At 45.9% G+C, this 20,373-nt stretch overlaps 1 protein-coding gene across 1 annotated transcript in view; it reads right to left on the reverse strand.

Moving 5' to 3' along the window:
• Positions 1-6,310: 6,310 nt before the first annotated feature.
• LOC126335744 (uncharacterized) overlaps positions 6,311-20,373 on the reverse strand; it is a 39,646-nt gene continuing 25,583 nt past the window's right edge. Inside the window, exons 2-3 of the mRNA XM_049999202.1 lie at positions 6,784-7,106; positions 6,311-6,634 (exon numbers count right to left, since the gene is read on the reverse strand). Coding sequence (XP_049855159.1) covers positions 6,326-6,634; positions 6,784-7,106 — 632 coding nt within the window. The 3' untranslated portion in view covers positions 6,311-6,325. The remainder of the gene's footprint in view (positions 6,635-6,783; positions 7,107-20,373) is intronic.

The raw sequence follows: 20,373 nt of genomic DNA on the forward strand, positions 1-20,373 counted from the left end.
ATCAGCAGACGGTATACCATCTGATGCCAACATAAAAAAAACGTAGAATGCCCAGGGAGGCAAAACACATCAAATAACATTTTTTGCAAATACACAGCAACACATCAAATGACGTTTCTTGTAAATACATAACATCAGCATTGGTTTCATAAATAAACTGCCGGAACTCAGAAAGCAGTAATGGAGGGCCTGTCCTTTTAACATATATGGCACGAAACGTTTACGCCTGCATTAGGTAACATATGTAAGGCATGAAGATAGAACTAGAAAGAGTCTACGCATTTCTTCCTGCTCTCCACCACACTGGCAGACGTCGGAGACGAAGGCATAGGATTTGATTCCTCTCCACTGGAAGGCGCAGATTCCACACCTTGTTCTTTTCGGCGCGACGCAGCATGTTGTTGCAGTAACCTGTCATTCCGTCATATCAGATTGAGGAAGGGATGACATTGCACTGAACAATGGAAAGGCAGAACAGCAGGTCATGTCTCTGTTAGATGAGCGAAACCCACCGGAACACACGTTACTATGTGTGGCGGAGAAGAAGCAAGAATCCCCACCATCCTGGGTGCGCCGGCGTTTAAATTGTGCGGCGTAATGGCAGCAGGGGCTGCGTTTGAACTTGTCTGTAACGGCGGAAAGCCGCGCGGAGTGGAGAAGGGGGAGGGGGGGGTGCAATGTCTCCCAAACGTCTTCTAAAGATGTGCAATTACTGGCAACAGTTTGCAAAGACACCACTCCGACTAATGTCAACTGTCGATGTTTTTCATGGGACGACTTTAAAACTGTAACAAGACGCGGACAGTTGGATCTGAGATAGCAATATTCATTATAAAGGAAGCAGGTGCCTTCTTGCACTGCATACGTAACATGAATCAGGTAACCAAACACTTTCAGGTATGAAGGGATGTTGTTTTGAACAAACGTTTCTACTGTCGGGATAGAACTGTGGCATTGCAAGCGATATTGAGCAGACCAGCGTTCCCGCCGAATACTGTTGTGTGACGTCCTTAGGTTAGTTATGTTTAAGTAGTTCTACGTTCAATGGGGATTGATGACCGTATATGTTAAGTCCCATAGTGCTCAGAGCCGCCGAATACGCTGAACGACTCCATAAGGAAGCAACGCCGCTTTAAGAAATGAATCGTGGACTTCGGATGGAAGATTGTAAACTCTAAAATGAATATACTCGATGGCCGCAATTGAAAGGACTAGACTAACGGAACCATCACGATGAGCAAACATCTGATAACCAACCAGAGAGAAAAGCCGGTCTACTTGCAAGGGGTCTTGAAAATTCACAAAAAAAAGCATACAAGTCAGAATCGAATCAAGCAGTATCTAGTTGATCAGATGTAACCCGAATCGTATCAAACTACTCGTAAATTTCTAGAGAACTCGGTTGAACATGACGCGCACTCTTGTCAAAACTGGAACGAACGGTACCCCGACGAGGAATGTTCTTGGGAGACTCGACGGGCATTATGTCGCGGGCAGAGAACGCCTCCGCCAGTGTACAAACCAACAAGAAACTCCGCTTGGCAATAACGATGCGACACCGGCCGACCTACACATACACTACTGGCCATTAAAAATGCTACACCACGAAGATGACGTGCTACAAACGGGAAATTTAACCGACAGGAAGAAGATGCGGTGTTATGCAAATGATTAGCTTTTCAGAGCATTCACGCAAGGTTGACGCCGGTGGCGACACCTACAACGTGCTGACATGAGAACAGTTTCCAATTGATTTCTCATACACAAACAGCAGTTGACCGGCGTTGCCTTGTGAAACGTTGTTGTGATGCCTCGCGTAAGGAGGAGAAATGCCTACCATCACGTTTCCGACTTTGATAAAGGTCGAATTGTTGCCTATCGCGATTGCGCTTTATCGTATCGGGACATTGCTGCTCGCGTTGCTCGAGATCCAACAACTGTTAACAGAATATGGAATCGGTGGATTCAGGAGGGTAATACGGAAAGCCGTACTGGATCCCAACGGCCTCGTATCACTAGCAGTCGAGATGACAGGCATCTTATCCGCATCCCTGTAATGGTTAGTGCAGCAACGACTCGACCCCTGAGTCAACAGATGGGGACGTTTGCAATACAACGACCTTCTGCACGAACAGTTCGACGACGTTTGCAGCAGCATGGACTATCAGCTCGGAGATCACGGCTGCGTTTACGTTTGAGGCTGCATCACAGACAGACGCCTGCGATGACGTACTCAACGACGAACCTGGGTGCACGAATGGCAAAACCTCATGTTTTCGGATGAATCCAGGTTCTGTTTACAGTATAATGATCGTCGCATTCGTGTTTGGCGACAAGACGGTGAACGCACATTGGAAGCGTGTATTCGTCATCGCCATACTGGCGTATCACCCGGGATGATGATATGGGGTGCCATTGGTTACACGTCTCGGTCACCTCTTGTTCGCATTGATGGCACTTTGAACAGTGGACGTTACATTTAAGATGTGTTACGACCCGTGGCTCTACCCTTCATTCGATCCCTGCGAAACCCTTCATTTCAGCAGGATAATACACGACCGCACGTTGCGGGTCCTGCACGGGCCTTTCTGGATACAGAAAATGTTCGACTGCTGCCCTGGCCAGCACATTCTCCAGATCTCTCACCAATTGAAAACGTCTGGTCAGTGGTGGCCTAGCAACTGACTCGTCACAATACGCCAATCACTACTCGTTATGAACTGTGGTATCGTGTTGAAGCTGCATGGGCAGCTGTACCTGTACACGCCATCCAAGCTCTGTTTGACTCACTGCCCTGGCGTATCAAGGCCGTTATTACGGCCAGTGGTGGTTGTTCTGGGTACTGATTTCTCAGGATCTATGAACCCAAATTGCGTGAAAATGTAATCACATGTCAGTTCTAGTAAAATATATTTGTCTAACGAATACCCATTTATCATCTGCATTTCTTCTTGGTGTAGCAATTTTAATGGTCAGTAGTGTACATAAGACTGAGTACACACAAGTGGAGACTCGAGGCGCTGCTGTATAGGTGGAAGTACGAACAACCTGTTCGGTCGACACGCAAGGCGGAACTACCCTACTCAGTGAGCTATGACAGCAGCAGTGTGATACACGTACATTTTTACATTCCGATGCGCTGCACTATGAGACATGTGTAGTCAGCTGCTCCTTTTCACCCATCTGTTTTCAAAATACACCCCATGCGATTTTGATAGATACACTGGATGAGGACTTTGCGTGCCGACCTTGGATGAGGAATCGCATGCCGACCTCCAAATGCTGCATTTTCCTTGACCCTGCATACCATACTTATCAAAAGACTTTATCCCTAAAGTACACGCAAAAAAACTTTCACCCCAACAAAATCAGTTACATATTCTCATCAGTTGCGGTCTAGTAACTTATAAAGAGGAGATACTAATTAGTTAATACCTGACAGCCTAAAAATTTTTCTTGGTTCTTCAAAAAGCGAATCATAAGTACTGAATTTCAGCTTTGGAAACTAACGTAGGCTAGTTGGAACCTAAACGATATAGTACTTTTTCAGGGACTTCGGTTTTGTTTTGTCTTACGGCGCAAGAACAGGGGTCATACGTGCCCATGTCAAAACTATAGAATACGAAAACAAACGAAAACAAAGAGAGGAATTAAAATCGACTACACGTCAATCCCAATCGACGGAAGAGAAGACAGCTAAAAACAGGTACGTGGAGGAAAGTCTATAAAATACGACACAGAGAAACGGAGGTCCAGAACTAAAAATTAATTTGCTACTACAAAGTAGAATGCGGTCGACAGCCCGCGTGTCGTTCGCTGTGAATAGGACGGCCACTCCTAACTTTATGATACAGTCGATTGGCACAGCTTATTGGTCCATTCCGCAATGCACCGAGCTTGCTGCCCTCAGACACTCAAGGATGCTGTCTACCCATGACTCAGAAGAGTGTTTACATACCCGAATGTCTCATGACGCATCGATAAGTTCGTTACACGCTCTCGTTTTCCATCCTTGCTGGTTTGAAAATACTGACGGCTGTAGACAGCCATTCGGTATAAATGTTTAACACCTGAGAAGCTGAGGAGCATCAACCGTTTTAGTGGGTGAACAACAGACACTCGGTAGGGATGCGAGTGCAGATCCAGGTGGAGTATTCGTTCGCATGATCGACATGATATCCTTGTCCCATGCGACAGGCGTCGGGTTGATTTGGTAGGGCTCTGAAGGATTTTCTGTTGAACCACACCCACATGTTTTTTGACTTGCTCAAAACAGATCCTATCTGACGCTATTTTCGGATTAAGCGTTGCATGGCACTCTTTTCTGGCACTCTGACACTATTAAACTGACCACACCGTTTCCAAGACTTTGTTGTCACGTAATTTCCCATAACGAACACCCGCTGCTCCACTGCGAGTACCATCGTCTTCTTCGCACTGCTCGACTCACACTGCCACAGCTCGCACTACGCTCTGAATCTGTGTGGATCACGTGGCAGGCGTACGCATAGTGTGCTTATCAAGGGGTGTGGTTATATGCTTACGTTCACGTCGTTCGTATCAATTCGTCCACGCCACTTTTATATACCGTACCCTATAGATTTGTTACAGGTAGATTTGAATACCACGCTGGTATTACGAGATGTTTCAGGAGCTCAAATGGGAATCCTTGTAGTGAAGGCGATTTTTTTTTCTGGAGGAACGCTATTGATAAAATTTAGAGAACCGGCATTTAAAGCTGACTGCAGAACGAATCTACTATGGCCAAATGGACCAGGACCACGACGACACGATACGAAAAATTAAGGCTCATATGGAGGCATATAGAACCGTTTTTTCCTCGCTCTATAATAGTGGTACAGGTTACCCTCCGTCACGTACCGTACTTTCGCTTGAGGAGTATATATGTAGCAAAACCCGTTGCTGGCACATAGCCTACTCTTCTCCATTGGCGCCAAAGGGGCCGTCTAGCGTAACGTCTGCATCCGAATGACCACCATTAACAAGTCACATGCCGTCAGGTCATGAGACACAGCGGATACCCTATGAATTTAAAAAAATGGCTCTGAGCACTATGGGACTCAACAGCTGTGGTCATTAGTCCCCTAGAACTTAGTACTACTTAAACCTAACTAACCTAAGGACGTCACACACATCCATGCCCGAGGGAGGATTCGAACCTGCGACCGTAGCAATTGCACGGTTCCAGACTGCGCGCCTAGAACCGCGAGACCACCGCGGCCGGCCCTTATGAATTTAATACAAGACTTTAGAGAAACTGATGATCGCTTACTTTACGCTATCACTTCTCAGCCCTTGTACGCCAAATACCGAAAGTGAAATATTTCCCGCCACCACGATTTGAACCGTCTTATGCCGAGTGGAGAGCCACCGCAAGGGCGTGCGATGGTGACCACGTCTACGGAGGCAGGTGAACAGATAACGTACATCACATTCCAATGCGACGACAGTTCCGTAAATGGGTAGCATTTCTACCCTGTTTTCGTTGGTGCACATTTTACTCACGCAAAACTTCAGCTAAAGACTGTTCGCTCAATGATCGGTGTGCATTTTCCTGGTGTTTCCATTTGTTTAACGTCTATTCCAGCAAGCCGGCGAGTTACATTACCCCAGGTACCCCCTGGACTGTGTGGCACATACCCCCCTGACTGTGTGGTACATTTTCCGTGGATGAGTAACATTTCTGCCTTCTTTCCGTTAGTGCACATTTTACTCGCACAATCCTTCAGCTGAAGACGGTTGCAGGCCGCGGTGGCCGTGCGGTTCTAGGCGCTTCAGTTGGAAACCGCGAGACTGCTACGGTCGCAGATTCGAATCCTGCCTCGGGCATGGATGTCTGTGATGTCCTTAGGTTAGCTATGTTTGAGTAGTTCTAAATTCTAGGGTACTGATGATCATAGATGTTAAGTCCCATAGTGCTCAGAGCCATTTGAACCATTTTTTTGAAGACGGTTCATTCACTCAATGATCGGTGTGCATTTTCCTTGTGTTTCCATAAACGTATATTGCAGCAAGTGAGAAAGTTACATTACCCCAGATGCCCCCTGCACAGTGTGGCAGTGCAGACGACTCGACTCGAAGTCAAAAGTTTTGTATTAATTTGTAACGTCATATTTTAGTTAATGTTCCCTATTTTGTATTAATTTGTTTTTATATTTTAGTTAATGTTCCCTATTTTGTATTAATTTGTTTTTAGTAACGTCCTAGTAGCTTGATACTTTTTTGCTACTGGACTGAAGGATACTTGAAGATAAATGGGACAGCATGTATAGCAATGGAGAAGACGAAGTCCACACATACTATTTTATTCAGACAAATCAAATTTCGATACACATAAAATTTGCAGAGACTGCCAGCCACTTCGGGCAGGTCGCTCCGGTCCGACTAGTCCTGGCGCACGTGCTCCTCCAGCCCGCCAGCCACCAGTTTGTCGTTCTCGACGTCCATGGGTTCCACGTCGTTCAGCACGACCTTCCTGATGCCGCGCCGCACCGATCCGTTGTCGGACAGCCCGTCCACACTGCTGCAGCGACGCCGGCGCCTCCTGCACGAGCGCGAGCGGCGCCTTCTGCGACGGCAGCAGACGCTGCGGCGGCGGCGGCGTCTGCACGACCTGCAGCGACAGTCCAGTGAGAATCGTGTGTGCACAATAGTTTGAGGAGCGCATGCCCCAAGTGGCGCATGCCCCAAGTGGCGCATGCCCCAAGTGGCGCATGCCCCAAGTGGCGCACAGTGAATGTACGAAGTGGTAGTTTCAGGTACCTTCGCCTCCGTCTGACACAGCGACGCCTTCGCCTGCTGCAACGCCGCCTCTTGCGCCTGCAGGATTGCCGCCGCCGCCTGCAGCTGCGCCGCCGCCTCCTGCAGGTGCGACGCCGTCTCCCGCAGCTGCGACGCCGTCTCCCGCAGCTGCGACGCCGTCTCCCGCAGCTGGGGCGTCGCCTTCTGCAGCTGGGGCGTCGCCTCCTGGAGCACAGCTCCTTGCCTCCCTGGACCTTCGCCACCCGGTACCGGCCTCCGCGGTAAGTCAGCAACCCCGCCTCGACACCTTTCTTCAGGATGTGCACCAGGCGCGACTTGTCGACCTGCGCAAACGGATCACCAACCGTTGCTAAATTTCCTCTGACGTTCCTGCGTAATTTGTACACAAGTGACATCGGAGCAGCACCTTACCTCGGTCCGCGCGTGGGGGTCTACATTGAGACGGCCGAGGATCTGCTTAGCAGAGCAGCCACGAGTTTCGTGCAGGTCTCTGACGGCCTGCACGACTCTGGTGAGCAGGCGGCGGCGGCGAGGCGTCCCCGAGTTGCGCGCGGCGGCTGGCATCTTGCTACGGCGGCGGGATGTTCAACTGCGCGGACCAGCACCGCGACCGAAGCGCGTCTCTACTGCCTGGAGGTAAGAAGCCTAATTGTTACCCGGCGACCATCCTGCTTTTCTTTTATGCATTTCTAACAATGGAGACCGGCGTTTCCACAGCAATGATGTATGACGTCATGGATTTTTGTGACCTTCTGGCCTTCCTGTATTGTTGCAGACAGCCGTACAGGGTGTTTCACAATTCATGCTACACATTTCTAGAGGTTGTAGAAGAGACTACGCAAATCAACTGTTGAACAGGAACCCATGTCCGGAAACGACATACAACGACGCTACAGAGCGTCAGAGTTACAGGAACGCCGGCGCTTCTAAATGTATGTGCGTACGGGGCGATTCCGTGGGGATGTTACAAAGTTTATAGAAGACGGGAGAAGGATAAATGTATCAATTTGAAGTTAACGTCCCTGTGTTGAAAACGAACGGGTTGAAAGTTGTAAGCGAAAACCGTTCTGATATTTCTGGCAGTGGAATCCATGTAATGGTGCCGTTGTTGCTAAAATTGTAGGGTACGCAACTTTCAGAGGAAGTAGAATGCACCAATGCAAGAAAAAATGACCACCAAACATGGACTCTAAAATAAGAGCTACGGGCACTTGATCAATAGAGGAAATGTGTTTGAGACTAGCGAAGATAAACAAGTGCTCATAGCTCTTCAGGTATGCATTTTAGAGGTCATGTTTATTGGACACCTTTCTTGTCATGGTCCAAAAATGGTTCAAATGGCTCTGAGCGCTATGAGACTTAACATCTGAGGTCATCAGTCCCCTAGAACTTAGAACTACTTAAACCAAACTAACCTAAGGGCATCACACACATCCATGCCCGAGGCAGGATTCGAACCTGCGACCGTAGCAGTCCCACGGTTCCCGACTGCAGCGCCTAGAACCACTCGGCCACAGCGGCCGGCTTTATGGTCCACACTAACACCTGTGAAAGTGGTGTGTCCCACATTCATAGAAACAACAGTATTCCACTGTCAGAGGTATCAGAATATATTTCGACTCTTTCGTTTCCGAACCAGACGCCCTTACCTCAAACTGATACCTTTATCTGTCTCCGTCGTCCTCGGAAGTTTGTAACGTCATTACAGAATGACCCCGAATGTACATACATTAACAGGTACCGCCGCCTGTATCTCTGACACTCTGACGTTTCCGGACGTGGGTTCCTATGTAAAACTTTAGCTACTATGTCCCCTCTACAAGCTCTAGAAGTGTGTAACATGAATTCTATGATACAACTGTATAAAACTAGAATGCACCACCCTTGTTATAGGATGTTTGACTTGGGAGATTGCCTGCCCATCTAACACAAAGCTATTACCAGTACTACCAAATAGATGTTTTAGATTAATATTAAGAGCATCAAGGTGCTCTAGAATCAGAGACATACACGCTGTACTAAACACAGAAACGACACCGGACATAAAAAAAAGAAATACCATGAACTTAATTCAGAAAGTGGACACAATTGGGCCAACTAAGCGAAACCTTGAATATAGGGGTACAGTCAGTCCAGAGAGATGACACAGGATACGAGTACCTAGATCAAAATTTGAAGACCATCTGTAGAAAACATAGAATAATAAAAACGCTCAGCTATCAGGGCAATCGGACGTGAGTCCAAGTACTGCTAAAGTTGGACGCTTGTTAAAGTTATCAACCAACAAAATGCGTACAACGAAGTCCGGCCTTCAAAGGATGCAGCACTTCTGTAAAGATAGAGGGAGCGTGGGGGGAGGGTGACAATTTTATTTTATTTTCTGCCATAAACAGTCCATGACATAATCGACCAAATCAGCAGTAAAAGGGATTGTGTGTATTAGAGAAGGCATTCAATGAGTCTTGAGGTTAGTGAACACACAGCAGCCGAAACGGCATTACGGGTGGTTAAAATTACATCGCCTGACCGAAAAAAAGTGTGTTACCCAGAAGGGAAAGAGGTAACGAAATGAAGCAACACTGGTGAGAGGGGATGTGATGGTGTATCAGAGAATACAGAATCGAGTCACGATTATAAAGAAATTGGAGTACGATCCCATGATCCCACTTACCAGTACGATGTCTCAACCTTCCCCTCCCCCCCCCCCCCCCCCCCCCGGCTTGGTTCCATGCGCACTGATTCGGTTAGGAAGATTGCCATAAGGCCGTTGTGTGCCCTCCCGAGGGAGGCTAGCCTACAAGAGAGCTTCGTCACGGACTGAAGAGAAGTCAAAACTTGGCAGGCAAGCAATGGCTTAACGAAGCGAAAATGAGTGTAAGGAAAGCAATGAGAGAAGCGTTCAGTGACTGTCAAAGTAAAATTCTGTCAACCGATCTGACCGAAAGCCCCAAAAGATCTTACATAAAACCAGTGAGCGGTTCGAATTCAGAGACCATGCTGGCATCGAAAGGGAAGATAACACAGAGAGGGTCGAAATACTGAATTCGGTCTTCCAAAATTGTTCACCGCAGAAGATCCTAATACGGTGCCTTCTTTCAATCACCATACGAAATTCTATATGGCACATATTGAGATAACTGACAGCGGAATACAAAAGCGACTACAATCGCTTAATAGTGGAGAGGCATCAGGATCAGATGATAAACCTGTATAATTCTACAAAGATTATGCTAAATAACTTATTCTCCTTCTAGTAGCAGTTTATCATAGCTCTCAGGGGCAATGAACGGTATTTAGCGATTAGAAAAAAGCGCAGGTCATTCCCATTTTAAAGAAGGTCGTAGGACAGATTAACATAATTAAAGCCTATGTCGTTGACGTCAATCTGTTGTATAATTATGGAACATGTTTTATATTCAAGAATTATGACGTTTTTAGGGAACGAAAATCTCGTCTATAAAATTCAGCGTGGATCCCGCGCACAGACATCTTGCGAAACTCGGCTCGCTCTGTTCCTCCATGAGAGCCGTCGCTGTAAACAACGGCGCTCAGGCTGATGCTGTGTTCCTTGACTTCAGAAAGGCACGTGACACCGCTCCACACTGCCTTTTAGCGAAACAAATACGAGATCACAAAGTATCAGACCAGATTTGCGACTGGATTCAAGACATCCCTGCAGATAGAACTCCACACATCCCTCTCAATAAAACAAAATCGACGGATGTAAAAGTAATTTCCCGAGTACCCAAGGAACTGTGATAGGACCGTTACTGTTTACAATGTATATAAATAATCAAATAGAAAGCGTAGGAAGCTCATGAAGATTGTTCACAGATGACGCGGTTGTCTATAAGAAAGTAGCAACCCCCACAAGACAGTATCGATTTGCTAAATGATCTACACAGAAATGATGAATGATACAGGCTCTGGTAGTTGGCCCTGAAAGTAAATAAATGTATTATACTGAGCATACAAAGTAAAAGAAATTCACTGCCGTACGACTCCACTATTGAAGAGAGATTACTGAAAGCAGCACCTACTGTAAAATATCTAGGAGTAACTATCCAGAGAGACTTAAATTCGGATGACCACATAAAGCAAATAGTAGGAAATGCAGGTGCCAGTTTTAGATTATTAGGAATAATCTTAAGGACATGTAACGTATCCATGGAAAAAGTGACTAACAAGGCGCTTGTTCGATCGATTCTTGAGAATTTTTATCACCGTGGAACCATACCAGGTTTCACTGATAGAAGAGACAGAGAAGGTTCAATGAAGAACTGAACTTTTCCTCGCGTGATCATTTGGTCTGCGCAAGGGAGTTTTAGAAAGGTTCAACAAACTCCAGTAACAGACGCTGCGAAAGAGTCGTTGTGCATCGAGGAGAGGTTTACTGTTGAAACTCCGAGAGAATACTTTCTGGGAAGAGTCGGACAACGTATCGCTTCGGACCAAATGTTGTTGTTGTTCTTGTTGTTGTGGTCTTCAGTCCTGAGACTGGTTTGAAGCAGCTCTCCATGCTACTCTGTCATGTGCAAGCTTCATCTCCCAGTACCTACTGCAACCTACATCCTTCTGAATCTGTCTAGTGTATTCATCTCTTGGTCTCCCTCTACGCTGCCCTCCAATACTAAATTGGTGATCCCTTGATGCCTCAGAACATGTCCTACCAATCGATCTCTACTTCTTGTCAAGTTGTGCCACAAACTCCTCTTCTCCCCAATTTTATTCAATCCCTCCTCATTAGTTATGCGATCTACCCAACTAATCATCAGCATTCTTCTGTAGCACCAAATTTCTAAAGCTTCTATTCTCTTCTTGTCCAAACTATTTATCGTCCATGTTTCACTTCCATACATGGTCACACTCTATACAATTACTTTCAGCAACGACTTCCTTACACTTAAATCTATATTCGATGTTAACAAATTTCCCTTCTTCAGAGACGCTTTCCTTGCCATTGCCAGTCTACATTTTATATCCTCTGTACTTCGACCATCATCAATTATTTTGCTCCCCAAATAGCAAACCTCCTTTACTATTTTAAGTGCCTCATTTCCTAATCTTATTCCCTCAGCATCAATCGAGTCAACTCGACTACATTCCATTATCCTCGTTTTGCTTTTGTTTATGTTCATCTTATACCCTCCTTTCAAGACACTGTCCATTCCGTTCAACTGCTCTTCCAAGTCCTTTGCTGTCTCTGACAGAATTACAATGTCATCGGCGAACCTCAAACGTTTTTATTTCTTCTCCATGGATTTTAATTCCTACTCCGAATTTTTCTTTTGTTTCCTTTACTGCTTGCTTCCCTTTCATGCCCCTCGACTCTTATAACTGCCATCTGGTTTCTGTACAAATTGTAAATAGCCTTTCGCTCCCTGTATTTTACTCCTGCCACCTTCAGAATTTTAAAGAGAGTATTCCAGTCAACATTGTCAAAAGCTTTCTCTAAGTCTACAAATGCTAGAAACGTAGGTTTGCCTTTTCTTAATCTAGCTTTTCTTAATCCGCCAAAATACATCTCTCGAAATGACCACGATGAGAAAATTCCAGAAAATAGAGCTAATACAGAGGCTTACCGACAATCCTTCTCACGAGCCATTTGAGAGTGGAGCACGGAAGAGGTCTTGAGTCAGTGGTACCAGAAGTACCTTCCACCACACACCGTCAGGTGACTGGCGGAGTATTGATGTCGAAGTAGAACTGTTGTAGCTCGCCCTTAATATCCAGACTGGCACTGGGATGGAGTTGGCGTCGCAGCTGGTCCCACACAAGTCCTATGGGGGACAGATCTGGGGATCTTTCTGGCCATCACGCGGACAGTTCAGGGAAGCATGTGCTGCTTGCGGACGAGTAGTGGCCCGTTGGAAAATAGCACCACGAGTCTACTGTATAGGAGCTGACACATGAAGAAGCAGGGTGTGCGTTGTGCTGTCACTCTTCCCCCAATTACTACCAGTCTTGTAGTAATGCCCGATGTTCGTCCACACCATAGCGACAGGAGTAACGCCGCTGTGTCTCTCCAAACATTGGAAGAATCAGACCTCTCCAAGGCCGGTACCACACTCGTCGACGATGGTTATCCGGAATAGAGCAGAACTGTGACTTATCGCTGAACACAATGCGACACTATTCATCAACAGTCCATGCTGTTTGTGTTGTGGTGCTAACGGCAGCCTAGTCTTGGGGCGGTTAATGCCGAGAGCGGCTACTGGTAATCTACGATCGATGTATGAGATAACACAGAATTTTACAGGGAATCCATTACTTGTTTCCGGATGGCAGGCGAAGATGTAAGGAGGTTACGATGCGCTTGGTGATCCACGCTTGTGGTGGTCAGATGTAGCCGTTTGGAGCCTTGACGACATCTTCTCAAGCAGTCCAACGTCGGACCACTGTGACATTCTAATGCCTCTCAAATCTGGAGTTTGCGCGATTCGACCAACCGACCAAATGAAGGCCCACAATGAGGTCCATTTCAACCTCTGTCAGGTGCTGATAACGCTATCTCACACGAGCCGCGGTACTTCACAGTGATCACTTACGCCCCTAACATACCTTACTAGACCTGGTAACAGCGCTAAAACGAATAACACTAATGCATTCCGTCGGCCGTTCTATCCGTTGCAGAGAACTGCAATCTAATCATTTACATATCTGGTGATTACGTGTATGAGTGCGACGTTATACTGATATTCAACCGTATCTTTTGGGTGCTTCACTTCTTTTGCCATGTATTTTATAATGATTAGTGAGAGTCAACATGGAACACTCGGTTAAAAGCAACAGGCATATTACGTAACAAGGCAAAATAATCAATTACAACGATCCCCGTTTTCTAAGAGGCCATTCGGTAAGAATTTCTAGAACAACTAGTGTCCGTGATCGCAAATTGAATCTCTTTCATCACGTTGCGAAGGTGATTAAGAACCAGAGTTCGTTTTACAGCCTGTGCTGTATCTGCTAAAACCTCGGATAGCTCAGATGACAAACGCATATTAAAGGCCGTGTAAGGTGCAGTGCCGTCAACGGTTCTTTAGAGTGAGGCCACAGCCATGTTGTATTGAAAGTGCCTAGAAGATTAAAACTGTGTGCCGGGCTGGGATTCAAACACCGAAATCTTCATTCCTAAAAATAGCTTCGGACGTTTCTCAGTGGAGTCCTATGGGTCCATTACGTTTCACATTATATATAAAGAACGTGTTGGATAACGTCGAAAGTCCATAAGGTTCTTCGTGGGCGATGTTGTTGTAAACAGAAAAATCGGACCGCTAGAAATTTGTACCAAAATGCAGAAAGACCTGCTCAGGATCTATGCTTTTTATAGGGATTAGCAGTTGACCTGTAAAGTAAGCAAATGTAGCATATCAAGCATAAATAAATAGACGACCGAGCGAGGTGGCGCAGTGGTTAGCACACTGGACTCGCATTCGGGAGGACGACGGTTCAATCCCGCCTCCGGCCATCCTGATTTAGGTTTTCCGTGATTTCCCTAAATCGTTTCACGCAAATGCCGGGATGGTTCCTTTGAAAGGGCACGGCCGATTTCCTTCCCAATCCTTCCCTAATCCGATCTTGCGCTCCGTCTCTAATGACCTCATTGTCGACGAGACGTTAAACACTAGCCACCACCACCACCACCACATAAATAGACAAAAAGACCCATTATTGTATGATTACACGATTGTAAAACTTTCACTAGAAGCAAACTCATCTATAAAATATCTAGAAGTATGCGTGCGGGACGATTAAAACGAGTAACAGGTCATCCAGATGTCAGTATTCATTGGAAGAATCCTCGAGAACATTTGAATATAGTCCATCAGTCTGGGATCAGTTCCAGATACGATTGATAGAGGAAACAGAGACGATCCAAAGAAGAGCAGCGAGTTTCATTACAAGGTGATTTAGAAAGTGTAAATCTGTGACGGAGATGCTTAGTCAACTCCAGTGGCAAACGCTACAAGAGAGGCGTTCTGCACGACGGGGTGGTTTACTGTTAAAATTTTTAGGACGTATGTCCCTAGAAGAGACAATTTATGGCTTGCCGTTTCCTGCTTATACCTCGAAAAAGGAACATGAACGTTAAATTAGAGAGATACAGCTCAAACGAAGGCTTAGCAACAATCGCTCTTCTAGCGAACCTTTCGCGACTGGAAAAGGAACACCAGTTTTTTCCGTATAAGGTGGGACCCCTCCACGCCCACACCGACGTGTTTACCAAACCAAAAGTTCTACTGTCACCTTCGTATAACATGTTAGTTTTCGAATCAAGAGTCACAGGATGCGGGCTGTGATGTTGTCCATGCGTCTGGGTAGGATTACTCATTGACATGGTCCAACAGGAGACAAAAAGTAGACGAAAGCGATCGAAGGGTAGCGGTTTGTAAGGGCAGAGGGGAAAAGTGCCAAGGCAAGCGCCAAGGGAAAAATCCTCTACGACAATAGGACGTGTAGCAAGGGCAGCAGCGGCTTGCTAGCTGCGACAGTGGATGCAAGGTGAGGTTATGTTAGTGCGAGGTATCGTGCACCGTTACCTTTGTCGCTGCTGGTGGTCATTGTAGATGGGACAGTCCGGGCGCTGCAGCCGGGCTCCTGTGAATTTTCCTGGGGTTTCTGCAGCGGCTTCGTCTCTGTAACAGTCCGAGGTCGTCATACATTAGAGGTCGATCGGCCGTAGATCAGCTCGCAGTGTAGTGGGTGTACGTGGCTAGTTTGTTTGTTGTGTACAGTACGGCTTCCCTGCGACTGCCTCTTTTTCAGTGGATGGAGCAGCTGTGATTGCCAGTAGTAGCTGCGTTGCAGGGGCTCCCCAGTACTGTTGTGTTATCGTGCTATGGGTCATATATGTTTAGTTCCTTGCTAGTAGTGTCTTTGGTCTATTATGTTTCCATCTATGGTTGTGATCCTAGGTACCCAGAGAAAAAATAAACGGATTATGCGAGTGTCTCGTGTTTCTGTACAGTCGTGTGGAGAGTGTTTGAAATACCTGCAAGAGGGTATCTACCCAATATTCCCGGTGAAGATCCGCGGTGCGTGTGTAACGCGGAGCATTGTTTATGATTCTGAGTATTTTGTTCTGTATGAACTGCAGACGGCTCAGCCGTGTGGGCGCAGCGTATCCCCAGACCGGAGCAGCATACGTCATCAGAGGTCTAATAAGTGTGATGTACATTGACCTGGACACCCTCCTATTCAGTGTGCTACGCCTGTTAAGCATAGGATAGAGTTGCTTGAGCCTCGCGTTTGCTTTTTTGGTCATGTGTTGAATGTGGTCCCCCCAGAGTAGTTTCCGGTCCAGCCAGACTCCGAGGTATCTGAGCTTTTCACGGAAACGTATTGGGCGTGCATGTAGTGTTATTGGGTTGCAGTCTTGATGTCTGCGCAGTAGTTTCGTTCTAGTGGACAGAAAGGCTTCGCACTTGTCGACGTTTACTCTAACACGCCATTTCACCAACCAAGGCTGTGCCGTTCTGAGTGCACTCTGTAGTCGTGAGTTAATGTTAGACGGTTTCCAGTCTTGCTCGGGGATAGCAGTGTCATCCGCGTAGATTGCCACCGTCGTGTTCCGTGTAGCTGGGATATCATTAATGTAGAGGTTAAACAGTAAGGGCCCTAGGATGGTTCCTTGGGGTACTCCAGCCTGGATACCATGTCGTGTTGATTGTTTGCCCTGCAGGTCGGTGTTGAAACCCCTGTCCGTGAGATATGAGTATATGAGACGTACAAGCCCGTCGGGGAACCCTGCGTCACTGAGTTTGCGTATGAGGCCGTTGTGCCACAGATGGTCGAAGGTCTTTTCGATGTCCAGGACCACTGTCCCAGTTGCTTTGTTTGTGGTTTATCCGTGTGTTATGTATTCAACGACGCGGAGGAGTTGTTGTGTTGTCGAGTGGTGATTACTGAAGCCGAATTGCTCCGGCCTCAGGGTGTCGTTTGTAATGCAGTGCCTAGTGAGTCGTTTTAATAGTACCTTCTCAACGATCTTGCTGAGCGCGCTCAGCAGATTGATGGGTTGGTAATTTTGTGGGAGGGAGTGGTCTTTCCCCGGCTTCCTGAACGTCAGGACCTTGGCCGTCTTCCAAAAGGTGCGGAAGTGTTAGTGTTTAAGTATGGCATTCGTGATGTGTGTAAGGTATTCTACTGCTTAATCCGTACCTCCGCCACACACCGTAAGGTGGTTTGCGGAGTGTGGATAACACTTTACTCTGCACCGGTATGTAAACTGTTTTGAAAGTTCCTCATTGATCAGATTAAAACTGTGTGCCGGATCAAGAATCGAGCACGGAACCTTCCCTTTAGCGGATAACGTTCCTGCAGATTGAAGTACCTAGGCGCGACTCACGATCTGCCTTCACGGCTTTACTTCTAATAGCATTGCGCTGTGTTCTTTATCGTCTGCTACTGCAGGTAACCATCCCTAACAAAAGGGGGGGGGGCGTATTTAGTGCAGAGCTACATACAGTCCTGAAGGCAGAGGAGCACATGAAGCATGTTCAAAGGGCAAAGTCTTTCGTACGCCTCGATTCCCTTAGTGCTCTACTGGCACTGAGGCAAATCTACACGGCGGGAAAAAAAATGACGCAAAACATTATGCAAATTCTTCTCTTTCTTCAACAAGAGTTAAACGTGTATGCCTCTCTAATATTTTCTTTAAGTTGTCCTCCACAACTTTTATAAAAGACATTGTTTACACATAACCACCATAAAGCTGTTAAAATCTTTACTGTTGTGCTATTACTTCCAGCAATATGTTATCATCTTCAGACTTCAGAAATTTTTAGTACTGCATGCTTTCTGTCCGTAATCTCATAGTATGTTGTACATAATGTCAGAGTATGTTATACACTATCTGATCTAAAGTACCCGAACGCTCCTATGCAATGCAGAATTGAGCGTTAGATGTCACGATAAGCCATCACCCCAACTATAGAAGAAGGAGGAGATTATTGTGCTACCAGCAGAGAAGCACTAACAGCAGAATGGGTTGATCAAGAGAACTCAATCACTTCGAACTTGGAACAGCCGTTGGAAGTCACCTGAGTAACAAAGCCATCGTATCAACCACTCTAAATCTACAATCTACATAAAGACCTAAAATCACTTACCGTGGTCCAAACTGGGGTGCAACAGTCAGGAACACAAATTTTCAGTAAATTGCCAGCAACCATTAAAAACTTGGTTTCAGATAAAGCACCGTTTAGACAGAGTTCGAAAGACTTTTTGAAGGCAACTACTTCTACTCCATAGATGAATATCTTAACAGAGATTGTTAAGCCAGCTTAAGTAGAAATATCTGTTAGATTTCAGTTTTGACGGCACTTAGTGGTTTAATTGGTTCAATTGGCTCTGAGCACTTTGGGACTTAACTTCTGAGGTCATCAGTCCCCTAGAACCTAGAACTACTTAAACCTAACTAACCTAAGGACATCACACACATAAATGCCCAAGGCAGGATTCGAATCTGCGACCATAGCGGTCGCGCGGTTTCAGACTGGAGCGCCTAGAACCGCTCGGCCACACCTGCCGGCACGGTACTTGGTCACAATAGTCAAGATTAGGTATTTTGTGTATCATAAATTTACTAATAGTGCGTAACAGTGTTTCATTCTGACATCAAGTTAATTCTCCAAATATTAGCTGTTCCAGTTTACCGCATTGTATTCACCTATTCTGACAATCTCCTGACAAATGATCAGGGTAGTAGGTATTATATTCAAATGGTTTATGTTTTTATGTTTCATTTTCTGACATGTTCCACACCCACGAGGATTATGTCATTTTTTGGGTCTAAGGAACGAAAACTGAATCTAATCTAATCTAATCCGTCGTAAAGCAGCATCTGTGAGACAATACTTTGTGAACAATATCGTTCTCGAAATTGACCGGCCTGGCCAGTGCCCCCACCTGAAAGTAACTGAACACCTTCGGAAGAGTTAGAATGTCAGCTTCGTTCCAACTCCCAATGTCCATAATCATTACTTTCTCTGGTTTCGGCTCTTGAAGAAAAACAGACACAAACATTCAGAAACGTCTTTGGCAGTGCCTCCAGCACAATTCAAGACGACGTAAAGGTGTACGGTGGACATATCCCGTATTAATGTCCACAGCAGGTGTCCAAATACCTTTGATGAGATAGTGTATATCTATTTAAAACTGTGAAAGTTAGTGGGCGTGGTGTACGGCACGGCACTGTGTGGTCCAGACCACACACAGTTATTGATACCTAACAAGTTACTGGCAAAGAACATAAATGGGCACATAATTTTGAACAATCAAGTTTAGTTCAGACTTACAACCCTCCCTCAGACCTTTACTTTCACCTGTACGTCTACTTCTATTGGCTATTGTTTGTAACAACAGCTTCACCTTGCTCTTGGCATGGGATCGCAGACATCTACACATAGTTGCATTCTGTTATGTGTTTACTTAATGTCAAGCTGTATCCGCTGAGGACGGAAACTTACCCAGGAGTCAGCGTTTATGTAATACTCCTACTAGAATCCTACAGTCTGAGCGAGAGATTCCTGCTATGGTGAGAGATATGTAATACTTAAGTGTCTGACCATATCACACACAGTCTGCCTTCATGAAACCTTTTGTATGCGAACGACCTGATGATATCACCCTTCTGAATACTGCAATAAATAAGTGGGATTGGGCGCAATCGTACTTGTCCGGTGGGTAACAGCATAGGCAACGGCAGCTAACGCAAAACCCTCTACACAAATCGAACTCGCATTGTCCTCTAGTAGGAGCATAATGGAAATGTTGACTCCCAGCACGCTTTGGCTCAGCCATAGGCTACTGATAATGACTATTCAGTTGAAACGAGCAAATCCATTAAAAATTTATGTAAGCATTGATTAAGATAAGCCCTCTATGCAGAGTTGTGTTCCAGTGCAGAAGATTTCGTGCCTGCTATCGACCCAGTAACTGCTACGCCTTTAGACACAGTGTAACTCACAGGATGTCCATATAAACCTGCTGCCGAATAAAAAAAATATTTAAAAAATCGTAATTTGGAAACTATTGGAGACTGAGAATCATGGTATGTTGTAGAACGTTTGCCAATTCTAAAAGTATTTTTCTTTTGTCCTTTATTGCTGATTTGACTTAGCGTGCATCAAAATGACGTCAGCCCAAGAGAAGACGGAATGTGTCTACATCTACATCCATACTCCTCAAGCCACCTGACGGTATGTGGTGGAGGGTACCTTGAGTACCTCTATCGGTTTTCCCTTCTATCCAGTCTCGTATTGTTCGTGGAAAGAAAGATTGTCGGTATGCCTCTGTGTGGACTCCAATCTCTCTGATTTTATGCTCATGGTCTCTTAGCGAGATATACGTAGGAGGGAGCAATATACTGATTGATTCCTCGATGAAGGTCGGTTCTCGAAACTTCAACAAAAGTCCGTATCGAGCTACTGAGCGTCTCTCTTGCAGAGTCTTCCACTGGAGTTTATCTACTAAATGATCCTGTAACGAAGTGCGCTGCTCTCCGTTGGATCTTCTCTATCTCTTCTATCAACCTTATCTGATACGGATCCCACATCGATGTGCAGTATTCAAGCAGTGGGCCAACAA

Source organism: Schistocerca gregaria, chromosome 2 (assembly GCF_023897955.1).
Source record: "Schistocerca gregaria isolate iqSchGreg1 chromosome 2, iqSchGreg1.2, whole genome shotgun sequence".
NCBI classification, from domain to species: Eukaryota; Metazoa; Arthropoda; class Insecta; order Orthoptera; family Acrididae; genus Schistocerca; species Schistocerca gregaria.